General features: G+C 42.0%; 1 protein-coding gene across 7 annotated transcripts in view; it reads right to left on the reverse strand.

The window, feature by feature from the left end:
- GNE (glucosamine (UDP-N-acetyl)-2-epimerase/N-acetylmannosamine kinase) overlaps nt 1–17586 on the reverse strand; it is a 65973-nt gene that overhangs the window by 37871 nt on the left and 10516 nt on the right. Inside the window, exon 1 of one of the 7 annotated variants that reach the window (XM_030292794.2) lies at nt 17268–17425. The exons of 2 other annotated variants lie outside the window; for them this stretch is intronic. In XM_030292794.2, coding sequence (XP_030148654.1) covers nt 17268–17318 — 51 coding nt within the window. In that variant the 5' untranslated portion in view covers nt 17319–17425. Of the gene's footprint in view, nt 1–2291; nt 3532–3552; nt 3818–3862; nt 3960–17267; nt 17426–17586 lie in introns of those variants that run through there. 4 more of the 7 variants (XM_030292799.1, XM_030292796.1, XM_030292798.1 and 1 more) reach the window with 4 other exon arrangements.

Consider the following 17586-nt stretch of genomic DNA (forward strand, 5'->3'; position numbering starts at 1 on the left):
TTGGTCCCTCTCCACCTCACCCCTTTTAGTTGCTGTCTTCCTCTGAGCAGTATGGCCTTACCATACACATATATACTTTTGTTCAACTCCTCTGCCCTCCTGCCATCTACACCCTTCATTCAAAAGTAAAAATTGGCGGCAAGGGATAAGAGATGTTTTATGGAGCATTTTAAACTTCTCTATATCAATGTAAAATTCCACCTCATGGATGCAACGCTTTTGCTTCAGGAAGTGTGCCAATATTTAGAACTTGCAATCAGTAATACAGAGAAGCATGAGTAAAGATGCCAGTAAAAGGGGAGCTGCCTTTTAGACCAGGATACTCTAAAACCCGCTGGAAATCTCATCAGTGGCCATCTCACCTCTGTATTGGGCTAGAACTTCTGTGAGCACACGAACTGCCCCATCATTAGGCCCATTCTGAACTTCACAATCTCTGGTAAAAGCTAATGGCACCCAACAGAAATCATTTATAAAATAATGAAATAAGCATCTGTCAAGACAGTTGTATTCATAAGCTCTAAGCACTACCAATATCGTTAAAGGCAAAAATATTTTTCCAAAAATGGTTATTTTAAATGTTCTTGTGCATTATCCCTCTTTCACTGATGATTAAATTTGAGTTGAATAACTTGTTGGTGATATTCAACTTGCTGGGTGGGGCAAAGCAAATCTTTCATGGTTGGTTAATTTGTTTTCATTTTAGAAGAACAGTAAACTCTATCTTGCAATACTAAAATACTTAGTATTTACCAAGTAAGTCAAAGGTTATTCTAACAAAACTGAGAGTAAGCTAGCTAAATAAACCAACAATGAAAAAGGCAAAAATGTTATTAAGGCCAAAGCTTTAAGGAAAGGAACTTAAATCTTAAAAATATGGTAAAATGGCTTAAGGGGAGAAGTTTTATATATATACATATATACATAATTTTAACTTATTTTTTGATTAGGTAATACATATGCATGGTTTAAAACTGAGAAGTCACAAGAGGCTACATAGCAAAAATTCTTCTCATCTGTGTTCCCCAGCCATGTAGTTCTTCTCACTGGATGCTATGAGTTACTATATTCTTATCTATACTTCTATAAGCAAACTATATGCATATATAAATACAGATGTATTTGCTTACAAATACATACAGCACATATTATGCAACTGGTAACATTCTACAAACTGATATTCATACCTTGCTTTTTAAAATGCTTTTAATTTGGGGGCATCTGGGTGGCTCAGTCGGTTGAGCATCCGACTTCAGCTCAGGTCATGATCTCACGGTCTGTGAGTTTGAGCCCCACATCAGGCTCTGTGCTGACAGCTCAGAGCCTGGAGCCTGTTTCGGATTCTATGTCTCCCTCTCTCTCTGCCCCTCCCCTGCTCATGTTCTGTTTCTCTCTGTCTCAAAAATAAATAAAAACATTTTTTTAATTTAAAAAAATAAAATGCTTTTAATTTTGTTTCTGAATTGAATGGGGAAATTGGAAAACTTAAAAGGCACTGGAAATATTAAACCTAAAGGTGCAAAAAGTTTTGAAAATCGCACCATCAACTCTTCAAATATATGAAGGGTATGAGAACGCCAAAAGTAAAAATAATCAATGTCACAAACATTTATGTGCAGAGAACTATGAAGAGAGCTGAGACAGACACAGAGCTGAGAAAGACCTAGTCTCTGATTTTTGGAAACTTAAATCTAATACCTGACACCAGGCCACATAATAGATCTTAACTAGTTCACTTTCCCAAATAGGAGCACCAGAAACAAAATACATTTTTTTTCAGCCCAGTATACATTATCATTTATTCTGCATAAGAGGTCATACCCAAAGATACATTTTTATACTGAGAACTGTGACCAGAGTCCCCGTAACCAGTATAGAATGAGTAAATGTGGCAAAATGGACTTAAACTATACCAGCATGATTTAAGTTGCATAAAGTGCAATGTAAAGGAAACAAGATAAAACTCATTTCTTTACACTCTGGAATGCCAGACAGCAATTAAAAAGAATGGACTATGTCTATATTTGTCCACACTTATGAATCTCAGCAACAGAACATCAGAGGAAAACAACAAATTCTAAAATCTTAGATACATAAGGTACCATTTTTTTGTAAATGTCTTAATGTATAATGTACTGTTTAAATGTATAAAACATTATATGTTGTTTATTTCTCTACAGGAAAGTTACACACCAACTCAGGAAAGTAGTTATTATCTCTGGAGAGGGAGAGAAGGGAAAGAAAAATGGGGCTGAAAAGGCTTAGGTAACATTTATTTTTTTAAATCATACCATAGGCAGAGATGTGAAACAAACACGGTAACATATTAATATGTGTTAAATCTTGGTGACTGGTAGAGGGTGTCATATTGTCTTCTGTCCTTTTCAGCATACTTGAAATTGTCACTATCAAAACAAGAAATCTTTTTTTTTTTTTTTTTTAAGAATCTTTTAAATAGACACTGTGAAGTAGGTATGTTGTCCACATTTCCCTCAAGCCTAAAGCTCAGAAAGTCAGGAGGGGCTGGATATTTACACCCATTTCACCTATTAACTCCAGAACTGTAACTAAAATATAGCTAAATTTCAGAGAAGTATGCTTTCATCTCGAATTCACTGGCAGTCTCTGAGAAACCCAATTCTTAAAGCCCACTTCCTGCATTCTCTCAAGAGTGACCATTTTACATACTAACAAAACGTGATCAACATGATCAACACTTCCCAGAAAAATATTCCTCTGGACCTCTCAACTGAACTGTTGGAAAAAGACTCACCAGCACTTGGCTCAAGTAGTCACTGAGCAGAGGAAACAGTAACAGTAAGCATCTGCTAAGTACTTCTGAGGTGCTAAGCACTAACTATATTTAGAGCTTTACATTAACCGTCTCATCCTGAGAGCCCTCTCACCAATCCCATTTTACAGACGGGGACACTGAGGTACAGACAAAATAATTTACCTGCCCCAAAGTACAGTTTGTTGCCAGAACTAAAAATCAGACCCAGCACGCAGGATATTACACATCCAGTGTTTGCCTAGTGTCTGTTCCTTAACATCCACGGGCCTTCTTCGTGGCAGGTCTTGCCAGGCTCCATAGCAATTAAGAGAACATGACATACCACTCTTCCCTCGGTGCAGCGGGGATGCGACTTACAATTAAGACGGAAGGAGCTATGTAAAAGCGGCCTGAAATTTCTGAAGCCTATTCCCGAGCTGTAGTTTGGTTTGGCCTCTTCCAGAGGTTCTCTAGCTGGGTTAGCCAATTATCTAGACTGCTACACGACACTCCTCTCTTTCCGAGGAGCCCAGAATACTTGTTCGTGCTCTAACAATTTTACAGGTGTGCTCAAGATTGGAGAGGAAAATAAACGCGCATCAAACTACTACGGAAGCCCAGACTCAGAATGGCAGGGTTGGGCGCAGACCTCCAAAATCATCTTTTAATCCAACCCTTTACACCCCAGGGCAACTTGTCTGTCAAGGAGCTCTCCGCCCTCTTTTGCACACCCCCGTAACAGAACCCTCACTATCTCCCAGGACAGCCCCTTTCCTTACTGGGCAGCGCTGCCCGGGGGATGGAATCATGCCAGGCCTCCGGCTACCCGCCCGGGGCCCGCAATGAAGCGGTCTGCTCCGCGGGCCACAAGACGGAGCCCGTAACAGGAATACGGAGGGGCCCTGGCACGTAGGCCTGCGAAGACCGGGCGAGGCCAGGGTCTGTGCGGGCCTGGGGACGCGGAGAGGTACCGGGCGGCCGCCGGGCTGCGGAGGCCACGAGGCGGGGGCCGGGGGAAGAGGCCGTGGGGGTCCGAAGGATGCTCTCCCCGGCCCGTCCCCCGAGTCCCGGCCGACGCGGGGCTCTCACCACACGCTGGCGCGCAGCTCCCTCGCACGCCGCCGCCGCCCCGCCTCGCGGGCAGAGCCGAACGCAGCACCAGCAAGCGGGCCGGCCCAAGACCGCCCCCGCGCCTTCCGCACGTCGGCCGACCGCGCGGACGACTCGGGTCTAGATCCCAGCCACGCACTCCCCTGCACGCCCACCCCGAGCGCCGAATCGGCGAACGCGTCCTTACGTAACCTGAGAGCGACCCTGTGATTGGCTGCGCCTTCCCGTGCCCCACCCCCTGGCCAAACGGTCTTTGGAGGGGGCCGGTGCGGGGGCGCCGAGTGCCTTCCGTTGTCGTGGCGGTCGGGGTCTTGCTGGTCTCGCTCTGTTCCCGCCCCGACGCCTTCTCTTGCGCCGCTACGCACGCTCGGGAGCCCGGGTCCTCACCCAGGGTAGTGGTTTTGGCCTTGCACCCAGGGGGAATTAGGCCTTGTATTCCCTCGGGCATTTTATAGGCTGTCACCAAAACAATTCTGCCGTGCAGCCGGTCAGCCACAGAGCCATCTCTTGAGTTAAACCCTTGTCGCTCCAGGACCGTGTCTCCTAGAAGGCTCTGATGGAGTGTTGATGATGACCCAAACAAGCCACACACCGGCTGATCCTTATAAGACGCTCAGCCTAGGCCTCCTCTTTAGGAAACTTCCCACCAGCCCTGCCCCAGGGACGTCGGGTGGGGAACTTGGCAGCAGCAGAAAAGGTGTCAGGGAAAAGGCTCCCACAGCTCCTAATAAAGACTTTTTAGTGATCTTTTCAAATTGCTAAGGCACCAGTGACAAACGTTGAATGAGTTGGTGTTACAAAACAGTAAAACATTTTTTTACAATCCTTAAGTAATTTACCACAGGTAAAACTATTTAAATAATCTAACAACCCATCCAGAGTTGTTGCTATAAAGCAAATTTCAGGGGCACCTGAGTGGCTCAGCTGGCTAAGTGTTCAGGTCATGATTTCACAGCTCCTGAGCTCAAGCCCCAGCTAGGGCTCTGTGCTGACAGCTTAAAGCCTGGAGCCTGCTTCAGATTCTGTCTCAATCTTTCTCCGCCCCTCCCCTGCTCATTCACTATCTCTTCAAATATAAATAAACACTTAAAAAATTTTTTTTCAAATCCAATCAAACTTTTGCACATCGTGTATTTCAATTCATGATGAAGTTCTAGGGGTGCCTGGGTGGCTCAGTTGGTTAAGCGTCCAATTTCAGCTCAGGTCATGATGTTACAGTTTGGGAGATAGAGCCCCACATTGGGGCTCTGTGCTGACAGCTCAGAGCCTGGAGCTTGCTTTGGATTCTGTGTCTCCCTCTCTGTCTGCCCCTCCCCTGCTTGTGCTCGCTCGCTCGCTCTCTCTCTCTCTCTCTCTCTCTCTCTCAAAAATAAATAAACATTAATAATGAAGCTCTAATTTGCAGAGTACTCAATGTACTATCAGTTACCCTGCAACTAGCTTGGAGCTACTAGAAGGTCATATCAGACACAAAAGGAGAGATCTTAAGGGGATTTGTGTAAGGAAGTGCCATCAGATTTCTTTTTAAAATATCACTTGGGCGGGGCGCCTGGGTGGCGCAGTCGGTTAAGCGTCCGACTTCAGCCAGGTCACGATCTCGCGGTCCGGGAGTTCGAGCCCCGCGTCAGGCTCTGGGCTGATGGCTCGGAGCCTGGAGCCTGTTTCCGATTCTGTGTCTCCCTCTCTCTCTGACCCTCCCCCGTTCATGCTCTGTCTCTCTCTGTCCCAAAAATAAATAAAAACGTTGAAAAAAAATTTAAAATATCACTTGGGCTACTATGGAGAGAATGGATTAGCATTTAAAGAATAGTGGCAGTGTAAAAAAAAAAAAAATTACTGAAAGGATGCGTAAAAAACTGGTAACACCGACAGGCTGCAAGGGGATGGACTTTTCCAGTGAATACCTATTTATAATATCTTTTGTATTTTGCAATATATATACATATTTCATATTAAAGAGAATACAATTAATTGTAAAAAAAAATAATGGTGGCAGTGAAACTCAACTGAAGCGGATGGCTATGAGGTTGAGTTTGGAAGTAGAACTGAAAATTCGGTATTGGCTCTGAGGGAATGACAGAAAAGGAAGGAAAAGAAACAAGGGTGACTTCCAGGTATCTGGCATTAGTAATTGGTTGATGGGTGCCATTTACCAAGATGAGAGAAAAGCTGAGGCAGGAACCAGGTTTGGGGAGTTAAAAGGGAAGCTTTAATTTGGTATATGTTTGAGATGCCTATGAAGTAGCCAGATGAAGCTACTAAGTGAGCAGTAAGATACATGATTCTGGACACGGATTCACCAGAGGGTGTCTTAGTTTCCTATTGCTGCTATAACAAATCACATCAAACTTAATGACTAAAAACAAATATATTATCTTGACAGTTCTGGAAGTTAGGAGTCTGAAATGGGTTTCACCCAGCTAAAATCAAAGTAGCAATGTTGGTATCATCATAAGAAAAAAATTATAACTATGTTTGAGGATGGATGTTAGCTAGACATTGTGGTGATCACTTCACAGTATATACATATACCAAATGTTTATGGTGTACCCTTGAAACTAATGTAATATATATATAAAATATAATATATATGTCAATTTTTTTTAAGGGTATCAGTGGGGGGTACCTGGTGGCTCAGTCAGTTAAGCAGCTGACTCTTGGTTTTGGCTCAGCTCATGATCTCATAGTTTTGTGAGTTTGAGCCCCATGTCGGGCTCTGTGCTGACGGCACGGAACCTGCTTGGGATTTTCTCTCTCTGTGTCTGCGCCCCCACTCTAGCCCCCAGCTCATGCTGTCTCTGTTTCTCTCAAAAATAAAATAATTAGGAAAAAACAAAAACTTTCAGTGGGTCTACCTTCCCTAGGGAGCAAGTAACAACGTTTCCTGGCCTTTTCCAGCTTCTACAGGCTGAATTCCTTGATTTGTGGCCCTCTGACCTCTGCTTTCCTTGTCACATCTCCTTGGATTCTCCTCCTCTTTCACTTAAAAAGACTCTTGTGATTACATTGTGCCCACTTAAATAGTCCAGGATAATCTTCCCATCTCAAAATCCTTAATCACATCTGCAAAATCTCTTTTGCTGTATTAGGAAACATTCACAAATTCTAGGGATCATGGCTAGATGATCATGGCTGTCTTTGGGAAACTACTATGTTGCCTACCACAAGTGCTATTGAAACTCCCAGGAGATGTTCAAGATGGGCATATTGCTTTTAAAGTTACATGCCAGGGGCACCTGGCTGGCTCAGCTGGTGGAGCATGTGACTCTTGATCTCGGGTTTGTGAGTTCACCCCATGTTGGGTGTAAAGATTACTTAAAAATAAAACATTTAAAAATAAATAAAGTTACACGCCACAGCAGCAAATATCCAGAAAAGAACACTAATTTTTTTCTTTTGAAAGTTACAAAAAATTATTTTTAAAAAACAATGTAAATGTTCAGTTTTTAAAAATCTGGTGCTTATTACATGGGTGTGTTTAGTTTATTAGAACTCAAACTGTACACTTAAGATATCTGCACTTTTTTCTATGTATAAATACAATATAATTTTTAAATGTTTATTTATTTTGAGAGAGAGAGAGAGAGAGCAGGGGAGGGGCAGAGAGAGAAGGAGGCGGAGAATTCCAAGCAGGCTCCGCACTGTCAGCACAGAGCCCCATGCAGGGCTTGAATGCACAAACTGTGAGATCTTGACCTGAGCTGAAATCAAGAGTCAATGTTTAACTGAGCTACGAAGTACCCCCAAGTACAATGTTTTTTTTAAAATACTTAATGCAGGGGCACCTGGGTGGCTCAGTTGGTTAAGTGTCCGGCTTCGGCTCAAGTCATGATCTCGTGGTTCATGAGTTCAAGCCCCACCTCAGGCTCTGCACTTACAGCCGAGAGCCTGGAGCCTGCTTCAGAGTCTGTGTCTCCCTCTCTCTCTGCCCCTACCCTACTCGAAATCTGTGTGTGTATGTGTGTGTGTGTGTGTGTGTGTGTGTGTGTGTATCTCAAAAATAAATAAACATTAAAAAAAAGATGATAGCTAGGAAAAAATGTAACTAGAAATATAAATACATTTTGTAAAGATAATACAATTTTGAGAATTTGTGCCTTATTAAGCCACTTGTAGATTTTATGTTTGCTTGACCAATATTGAGAACTGTATATTTCCATAGACAGTCTAGTAGTTCTGTGTTCATGGAATCATTTCACCTTGAAATGGAAATGAAATGAATGAAATGGCCCTCTTTTTAGAATTTTCCCCTATATTCTCTTAAGATGTAGTTGTAGCAAGGAGCTGTAGGAGCATTTCCCTCTGGCTTTTTGAGATCACATTTCTATAGGTAATATTATAATTCTGGATCTCTGTTACTTTGCTATTTAACAGAGTGAATTAACATATCAAAAATCTTCCCAAGTCATTACATTCTGTATGCTTGGTTTGGCTTCCTTTGGCTTTAATCTGAGGGCTCTACAAGCTATAAAAAAGTACTTTTATGGCTTTATAATACAATAAAATCATATTTTTCTATAGATTACTCCATAAACAGAATAACTTTAAGCATTTATGGCATAATTAGGTTATCAGAGAATCCTAAATCTTTTTTCCTTTGAGATAAAGAGAGTGAGTGACCTTGAGCGGGGTAGGGACAGAGGGAGGGAGAGAGAAAGAGAGAGAGAGAGAGAGAGAGAGAGAGAGAGAGAATCTTAAGCAGGCTCCACACCCAGCATAGAGCCCGATAGTGGGGCTGGATCCCACAACCCTGGGATCATGACCTGAGCCCAAGTCAAGAGTCAGAGATGTTTAACCAACTGAGCCACCCAGGCACCACAAGTATCCTTAATATTAAAAGATTATCTAACCCACCCTTTTCATTGAAGGAGGAGACCTCTCTAAATCATCCCCAACAGACGTTCATCTGACTTTGGGAACATTTCTTCTAATAGGGACTTATTTTCCTCTTTTATTTGGTGGTTTAATTAAAAAAGTACTCTGCTTCTCTATAAATTCTGCCCATGTGTTAGTACTCTACTATTCTAAAGACTTTATTTACATTCCCTCAGTACTCCTAACAACAAAATTGTAGATTTCATCGCCCCCATTTTATAGATAGGGGGAAACCACAAAAGGGAAAGTTGCCTATGGTCACACAGTTGTTATACAGGAGAACCCAGGCCTTGATCCCACATGTTTAGCCACTACCCTATATTTTCTCTTTATACTAAACACAGTCCTTCTTATGATAGAAACCTATCTCCAGGTTGAACTTGCTCATCAATCTTTGGGTATGCTGTTCTGCTAGTTAAGAATTACATAACTCTTGGGGTACCTGGGTGGCTCAGTCGGTGAAGCATCTGACTCTTGATTTCAGTTCAGGTCATGGTCTCATGGTTCGTGAGTTTGAGCCCTGCATAGGGCTCTGCGCTGACAGTGTGGAAACTGCTTGGTATTCTCTATCAGTCCCTCTCTCTCTGCCCCTCCCATGTTCTCCCTTTCTCTCTCTCTCTTAAATAAATAAACTTAAAAAAAAAAAAGAATTCACATAACTCTACTATTATCCAGCCACATCTCTCTGAATTGCATACATAAATGTCTTAAGAGACTTTTAAAGATATCTCCTTTAAAATCAAGATATACAATGTCTATGACAGTCTTCTGCCACTCAAGTTTTACAAAGCCTTCAAAAAAGAAAATGAGATTGGTTTGGCCCTTTTTTAAAAAAGATCAACTTTTTATTGAAATATAACAAGGAAACTTGCACATAATAAGTATGTGTTGAATTCTGAATTTTCATAAAGTGAGTATACCTGGATAACTACCACTAAAATAAAGAAATAAAACATTGCCAGTGTCTATGGGCTGTGTACCCAAGGACTGCCTGTCCATGGCCTATGAAAAGACCTAGCACCAAGGCTATGCTTACTAATAGACGCTAGGGTACTGATTAAGCATGCTATACTAGCTCTTGGAAGCATTTAGACTGTGGAATACTGGGAGGATTGGCCAGTTTGTAGTGGATTGGAAAATGAGGCACAAATCATAGTCACAGCAGATATGTTATAAAAGGTAGGACAGGTGGGCCATAGGGAGAGAATCCAGTCCCTGACTTGCCTTGGATCCTGAACAACTTCAATCCATGTGTGTCCTTAAAATAAATCCTCTTTTTCTTAAGGTGCCCTGTTTCCTTGCAATCAGAAGATACTCACGTCAAAATCGTAAACCGGGAAGAATCCCCAACCCCATCACTTCAATTCCCAACTCTGACCATTTGGTAGTGGCTGCTGAGAAAAGTGCGTGGAAAATGGAAAAGACTGTGTTCAATGGAAAAGAGTCTTCTGGTATCTGTTATGTTGTTTTGGGGTAGGATGGGAGGAAGGCAGGGACGGTGCCACGTACTTGCCATTCCTGCCCTTAGCCAGTGTCATGAAGAAATCAAGACATGGAAAAAATTGAGCAACTAATCACCATATTACGCTGGATATTTCCCCTTTAATAAATATCCTTTCGTTAACTGTTCCCCTCACCCTACTCTGTATCTCAGGCACAACACTTTTAATTGCCGGAATCTCTTGAGGATATAAAAAAGATAAAACACATCTTACAAACCAGATATCACTGCGTAAGATTGTTTATAGCCTAACCAAGTCATATAGGCACCTTCACAGAACAGAGAGGATTTCTCTTACTGCTCTGACGAGGCTACACTACATAGGGGGAAAAACAATTCTTTTCCCTTTAGGAAAAGCACATAAGGATTAAGGTTACGTTGACTGAAAATAATTCAGTAACGTCCTAAACTGTATGTCAACTTCAGGTTTGCAAGAGCATGAGCTGGAAAGATATGCTTACAAAGGTACTGATTAAGGTATTCATAACAAGAAGAGAAGCCTTTTGAAATTCATATTTCAGGACCATTTAATCACTATTCATATCCCCAATGGCTAATCAGTGTATTATGTCAGCCAATCAGCTTTTTAGAGCACCTGTGGTTGTGAGCCATCCCTGGGCCAGTTTTCCCAATTATGGAAGAAAAGTACAAATAAATGCAATGACCATGTGTTTGCTTTTGTGAAATGTTGCCCTTTTTTGGGATCTTTAAGTCTATCTTCATTTTTTTTTAATACTTATTTTTGAGAGAGGGAGAGTAGAGACAGAGAGAGTGCACGAGGAGGGGAGGGGCAGAGAGAGAGGGGACAGAGGATCCGAAGCGGGGTTCTGCGCTGATAGCAGAGAGCCTGGTTTGGGGCTCAAACTCACAAACTGTGAGATCATGACCTGAGCCAAAGTCGGATGCTCAACCGACTGAGCCACTCAGGTGCCCTAAATGTACCTTTCTTTATGAGCTATGAAAGGATCATATTTCAAACCAGTAAATAATTTTATTTGTCTGCTCAGGGAATGTGGTAAGCCAGAGACAGCTCAGCCATCCCTGACCAATCGGAGTTCACAAAGTTTAATTTGCACAGCTCTTCCAGAAGAACTGGAAAAGTGTTAAAAACTAGTTTGTCTTTAACTTTGGCTCCGTTATAAAAAGTTAGATCAACAAAATTATGTTCTAAAATACCTGCTTATTAAAGAGTTCTGAGAGAAGGATATTCTTTTGGACCTAAAAGGAGCTGGCTAAAATCAACAGCACTCAATACCAGCAACAAGCCTTTGGGGAAACTTCATGATTTCTCAGCATAGGCTGAGGAACCAGCCAAGATACTGGTCCAAACCCCCTGGAGCTGAGGAATAGCCCCCACCTGGTAGTGAGCCTACAGCTAAGGATGAAGGTGGGTCCCACATGGACATTCCGCTGGACTGAAGTGGGCTTCTTCATACTTGTGTGAATGCTTGAGACACATCCAAGTGCACATAATTAACGTCTATAAATCCTAAGCATGAACATAAAGCCTCAACCTTTCCCTTCTCATGACTTTCATGCCCCTACCCTGGAACGAATCCAATCCAACCTTTCATATCATTCTGTGTTTCTTCCCTGCCCTGCTTCCTGTCTCCAAATGTGGGTATTTCCTAAGGATTACACCTCTGCCCCCTGTCCTCTACATACTCCATCCTTCAGTTTTATTCACTTTCAAGTCTTCCATTTTGACTTCTGTGTAGATAATTCCGTGGATGCACACTCTAGCCTGACCTTTCTTCCTAGTTCTAGGCCCGTGTCCCAATTGCCTGTTAGATATTTCCTTACCTCAAACTCAATATATAAAATTTGGTTCATTATTTTTCCTCTTGACTTCCCCATGTCTTTTAATGGTACCAACTTGCCACTTGCATTCAGACTCAAAAGCACAGTGTCATTGTAATCTTCTCTCTGACTTTTAACATCCAGTGTCTCAACTTCTTCAAAATGGTTTTGGATTTGTTTTTTAAAGTTTATTTATTTATCTTGAGAGAGAGAGAGAGAGAGAGAGAGAGACAGCAAGCATGGGTGTTTGTGTGTGTGGGGTGGGGGGGAAGGCAGAGGAAGAGAGAGAGAGAGAGAGAGAGAGAGAGAGAGAGAATCTCAAACAGGTTCCATGTTGTCTGCGTAGAGCCCACATGGAGCTCAATCTTACGAACTGTGAGATCATGACCTGAACCAAGATCAAGAGTCAGATGCTTAACCAACTGAGACACCCAGGCACCCCCCCCCCTTTTTTTTTGCAGCTACTCTTTCCTTCCTATTCCTACTATCACTATCTTAGTTCATCCTGTTATTTCCTTAATTCTTTTTTCTTTTTTGAGAGAGAGAGAGAGCAGGGGAAGGGCCAAGAGAGAGAGGGAGAGAGAGAATCCCAAGCAGGCTTCACGCCCAGCACAGAGCCCAACATGGGGCCTGATCCCATGATCTGTGAGATCACGACCTGAGCAGAAATTAAGAGTCTGATGCTTAACTGACTGAGCCACCTAAGGTGCCCTTATTTCCTTAATTCCAAATTGCCTACATTTTTATGTTTCATACCTAAAATCAAGATTTATCTTATAATCAATGTGTGCATTTCATGTAGAATTATTTTTATTACAAACTCTGTATGTCAATAGTGTCTTGGAATTAGGAAAACATGGCATCTTAGACCTAAATTACTGTGCCTCTACCTGCTCACCCAGCCTGTGTTCCCTTGCTTTGTAATCTGTCCTGCACATTATCACCTGGTCAATCCCCCCTTAAAGGACTGCTTTCATGAAGTCATTTCTTTGCTTAAGAAAAACTTCAGTGGCTCCTCATTCCCTGCTAGGCAAGGTATGCCTAAGACATCAACTTTGGCTTTGAAGGTCCCCCAGAATCACACCCTGACCTCTTCCTGTCACCCACATTTTGTCCTACCCAAATCCTTTTGTCCTGAACAGATCCTTCTCTGCCTCACTTTGTGTCATTGCCCACAATGAGAAGGCCATCATCCCTCCTGCTACTTACATGCCTACTCATGCTTCAGGTCCTATCTCTGTTTTAAAACCTAATCGGAACACCCTATCCCAAAACAATCTCTTCTTCTTCTAAATGCCTGTAGCATTTGTCTTGATTATTCATTTCACACTTAATTACCTGGTATCTTTGAATGTATATATTTATGACTGTAAAATAATGGATCTGATCTTTTATAAGGAACCTAAGAAAATCGGTCACTTTAGTTACTCATTCTCTATGTCCTATTTTTCTCATCAGATCAGAAATTCCTTGAAGTTTGTTCTGTTGGGTATATTTGTCTCCCTGATAGTTCCTTGAACCATGAATTATGTAAGAAATGCAATCTGGGGGGTGCCTGGGTGAGCTTCCGACTTCAGCTCAGGTCATGATCTCATGGTTCATGAGTTCAAGCCCCACATTGGGCTCTGTGCTTACAGCTGGGAGCCTGGAGCCTGCTTCAGATTCTGTGGGTCTCTCTCTCTCTCTGCCCCTCCCCACCTTGCGCTATTTCTCTCTCTCCTTCAAAAATACATAAACATTAAAAAAAAAAAAAACTTTTAAAAGAAATCCAGTCTGGGGCGCCTGGGTGGCTCAGTCAGTTAGGTGTCCAACTCTTGATTTAGGCTCAGGTCATGATCTCACAGTCATCAGGCTGTGCAGTGATGACATGAAGCCTTCTTGGGATTCTCTCTCCCTCTCTCTCTGCCCCTCCTCCACTCGTGGGTGCACCCATACATGCACTCTTTCTCCCTCTCACAAAATAAAGAAATAAACATTTTAAAAAAGAAATGCAATCTAATAAGCATTGAGTGAAATGGGGGGATCCTATCTCTTATCAAAGAGTCATTGCCAGTCAGCTGGCTGGCTCAGTCGGTACAGCATGTGACTCTTGATCTCAGAGTTGTAAGTTTGAGCCCTATGTTGGGTGTAACGATTACTTGAAAGAAATAAAATCTTAAAAAAAAAAAGTCCCTGTTCCTTTCTCTATGGCTAGTCCATGTCACTTGGATTCCACTTCCCCATCTCCCCTCCTCCAGCACCCAAGCTTATGATCTTACTAGTACAGCACCAATGCTCGGACTTTACAGGGGATTCAGTGTAAAAAAGCATGGTGAGTTGAAGAACAGGGGAAACTTAATGGTATTATACGCTGGATGTGGAGGCAGAAAGCAACGAGATGCAGCTAAGATATGGGGTAAAGCCAGGTCAGTGAGGGCCTTGTAGGATGTCTTGCTGAGGAGGTCAGACTTTCTTTCTCCTCGCTAGAACGGGCAGGTTTTGTAAATCAGGGAGTGACATGAACAGATTTGCTTAATTACAATTGTGGAAGATGGGTCGGGAAGAGGGGGAAGGACTAGAAGAAGGCAGACCAGTCAGGAATCCTATTTCAGGACCCGAATTAAGGTGGTGGTGTGGGAATTAAGAGGATGGAATCAAAAGAATGTGGAGAAAGCACGGACCGAACTTGATGGCAGAGATGAGATGGGAGGCCTGATGATGTAGGAGAACGACTGAGGTTTCTATTTCAAGCAGCTGGGTGGCCAGCAGAGCTGTCTGAAACAGAGAAGGAACAGGTTCTGGGATGGGCTGGAGGCGGTGATAAGATAGGATCTCTGATTTGGATATGTTGAATTTACAGTGCTTAAAGGGCATTTTCCTTTGATTGGGGACCTGGAGAATGATATGGGTCGGAGATTCCTATTGTGATACGCATAATTCATCCAACAAAATTCAAATCTATTTTGAAATACACCACCCGGCACACTCTTAGCCCAAGGCACCCAACTACATTTCTTGTTCTACCTGTTTCGCCAGACGTTTTTAATGCCCCTGATGCCCAGCCCAGTTTGTTATACTTTTACTCCTGGCCGGTTCAGCACGCTTTTTCTAATATTCTACATATAACAGTTTTCTAAGTCCTAGATGATTAGACTCTTAGACATTATCAGGGTATAAAACTCTGTGGAGACCCAGAGACTTCAGTGTGTTGTGTGCTATGTCAAACATTCAGTGGTGTTTTCCTGGCCAGTTCCCTCTTTCCCCACTCATTTTTTCCGATTGCCCGGGCCCTTAGTCTTTTCTGCCCTCGGCGGCTCTTCTCTTAACCCCTTCTTTACACTTGTCACTGCCTCATTCTTCCAACTTTGTACTTCCCAGGCTTCCATGACACCTGATTTCCTGCCCACCCGCAACCTCTCTGGCTGCTATCCTTCCTCAAACCGCTAACCCCCAAAGCCCTTGGAATTCCCTTCTTAGCTTACATTCATCTCACTTCCCTATACACCTAAGGTGACCTCATCCATCTACATGGCCTCACAAACTAGCATTTTAAGTTTTTGCTAAATCTGAACCTCCAGCCCGGTCTTCTCAGTCCAAACCCAAATAACCAACTCCTTTCAGGACATCTGCGTTTGGCTGTGTTCCACCGGCACTTCAAATCCACTTGCCCAAAAGAAATTCTCTTCTCCTCCATAAACTTGGGCTTTCTCTACTCTAATTCTCCGTGAAGGGTATCATCTTCCACCCAGTAACTGGGAGGCTTCTTCGACTCCTGCCCCATTAGCTCTCAAATTCACTCTGTCATGAAATCCTATTAATTTTACATTTTAGACAGGCATCTTTCGAGAAGAGAACATGGTGTGGTTGAACATAATAAGGGAGGGACAATAATATGTAGAGGAGACTAGCGTGACAGGAGAGAAGTTTTGTTGAGGAATACTGGAAAATATGGGTGTAGTATTAAGGGGAAGAGTATCTTGAAAGGGAGCTTAGAAACTACATACAGCATTTCAGAGTTGATGTGGTTGTAGAACCACCAGACATTAGGCAGATGGGTGAAATGGTAATTTCAAGGTGCATCAAAAAAAAATCAGTCCCATGAAAAATGGGAGTCAGAACAACCATTACCTTTGTAACTAAAGACAACCATTTCTTAGATTTCATTGAAGACATGACAGGGGGAAAAAAAAACCTAAGAAGTTCCAACTCAGAACTCAGAAAATCTGACCTTGAGCCTAAACCTAAGTGCAACTGCTACAAAAAAATAAAGATAATAAATTCTCAGTGAGGAAGGCAAACTGAAATTAGGCATTAATGATACATAGCTGAAAGTCGACTGTGTTGACAATAATTGCAAGAATGATGTTATTTGATTGAAAACTGCTCATAAACCATTCCTTAACTGTAGATGATCTTTATTTTTTTTAATATTTTATTCTTTTAAGTAATCTCTATACCCAATGTGGAGCTTGAATTCCCAGCCCTGAGACCAAGAATCTCATGCTTTACAGACTCAATCATCCAGGTGCCCCTATGTGATCTTAAAAACAAACTATATATATTTTGTTGTTGTTGTTTAATCACCAAATTGAAATGTGATAATTCCTAAAACATCTGGATTTCCATACACCTTCATAAAAAATTGAAGTTAAATAAGTTACATTATAATATACTACAGTATATGACATAGATATATTTTGATAAACATGGTAATTTCCATTATCATTGGATACTAATTAACTCAGAGTAAACACACTCTTCTCCCCCATGTGGTTAGTCAATAGTTAAATAATTGGGAGAGAAAGGAGTATCAGCTGGGGCCCTCTATGCATCATGTACCAAAAACAAAGGAGAAAGTAAAAATAGTTGCAACAAACATCACACTTTGGGGAATAAACTGCATTTATGAAGCAGAGTTTCATAAAGTAAAAGCAAACCCACTTTATCTGATGAAGACATTAGGAATCTGAGGGAAAGAGTTCATTTTCAGCTCAGTTTAGAAATGCTAAGGAGACTGGGGATTTCAGCACAGTAACTGAGAAATAAATAGGAACCACAGAATGACTAACCTGAGTTAGCAGTAAAAAGAAGACGTTAGAAAAAAAAAAAAAAAAAAGATGGCTGGGACAGACTTAAAACCAAAGCTTTCCTCTTCTTCCTTGTAATGTCCTCATTTTTTCTGACTGCAATTTTCATGATGAAGCTCTACCGAATTGCCAAATTACTTACATGAGGTCCTTGAAAACATAACTTCCAGTGAGGATACACATTGATTTCCATCCCGGAGCAAAAAGCTTTGTAGCACAAGCTCTGGACCTGGTGTTGTTCAAATTAATGAACAGGCAGCTGTTTGTTCTCTTGGCTTAGCTGCCACAGAGCAGTCATTAATAGGCATCTGAACTCCAGACTAAATCTTGAGCCCCGCCTCTCTGAAAAGGAAGACCAAAAAAAAAAAAAAAAGATTCTAAATTCTTCCTGTATTCCTGGACAGTAGCTTGAAAGTATGAGAACAGTCAGTGTCTGTTACTTCTCTGTTTCTACCATTTGA

Source organism: Lynx canadensis, chromosome D4, assembly GCF_007474595.2.
Source record: "Lynx canadensis isolate LIC74 chromosome D4, mLynCan4.pri.v2, whole genome shotgun sequence".
Lineage (NCBI taxonomy): Eukaryota > Metazoa > Chordata > Mammalia > Carnivora > Felidae > Lynx > Lynx canadensis.